At 40.1% G+C, this 847-nt stretch overlaps 1 protein-coding gene across 1 annotated transcript in view; it reads right to left on the bottom strand.

The window, feature by feature from the left end:
* The window catches only part of LOC110412392 (aluminum-activated malate transporter 2-like), a 2224-nt gene extending 1377 nt beyond the window's left edge, over positions 1 to 847 (bottom strand). The window contains exons 1-3 of the mRNA XM_021422923.1: positions 556 to 847; positions 195 to 335; positions 1 to 96 (exon numbers count right to left, since the gene is read on the bottom strand). The exon at positions 1 to 96 is cut by the window's left edge and continues 198 nt beyond it. Of these exons, the coding sequence (XP_021278598.1) occupies positions 1 to 96; positions 195 to 335; positions 556 to 847 (529 nt within the window). The remainder of the gene's footprint in view (positions 97 to 194; positions 336 to 555) is intronic.

Here is an 847-nt window from a genome sequence, read left to right as displayed (position 1 = left end):
TAGAGACCAAGCAAAAGGTCAGGATGAATACTAGCAGCCCAAAATCGTATCTCGCCTTCGCTTCAGGAAAGAATCTAATAAATGTTATTGTTGCCGCTGCAGCAGAGACCAAAGTTTTACTTTGATTAGATGGAGGCTTTTGAGTGGTTCAAATGTATTTAGAGGCAAAACAAATGGAATCAAAGTGTGGCTACCTATCATGTAGACAAAAGTAGCAAGTAATATTGGCTCCCCAGTCTTCCCACACAGGGTTGCCACCCGATTGGCTAAAAGTCCTAGAGCACCAGCTACCAATGTTGCCATCATTCTGTTTAATCCCTTTCCCATCGTCGCACCTGGAAGAAGGGGGGGAAAATGCTTTTAATTAAGAAGTCTAGCTTGGTAAGTGTGACATATGATAATTGACGTAATCTCTTTATCGGTGAAGGCCAATTTCTAAAATTTAGCTTATAAGCTTTAGGAAATAAGTCATTGTGTAAATAACTTATATAATTTACTTCATGTTTTATAACCTTCTAGCAAACTACCGCAAGCTTAAAGAGTATGCAAACTTACCAACAGAAAATTCAAAAACAATTACAGTAGTTAGAAGTGCCCACATTGCATTGACACCAAAACCATCATAAAGTGGTTCAAAGTAGTAGAATAACGAAACCAGAGTAACTGCTAGACCTACTTTCAATGCATGAATAACTTTTCTCGGATCATCACTACCAATTTTCTTGGCCTTTTCCGCAAACCTAACAACGTTTGCCCTTGAGTTCGCAGGCAAGGCCTTGAACCAGTGGCAATGGCAGTGGCACCGCGTAGCAAGAGTTCCATCATTCTCTTGATTTGAAGGCGCCAT

Source organism: Theobroma umbraticum, unplaced genomic scaffold (genome assembly GCF_002168275.2).
Source record: "Theobroma umbraticum cultivar Fairchild unplaced genomic scaffold, ASM216827v3 scaffold_95.0, whole genome shotgun sequence".
Taxonomy (NCBI): Eukaryota; Viridiplantae; Streptophyta; class Magnoliopsida; order Malvales; family Malvaceae; genus Theobroma; species Theobroma umbraticum.
Note: the sequence above shows the minus strand (reverse complement) of the source record. Positions and strands in the feature narration are given on the sequence as shown.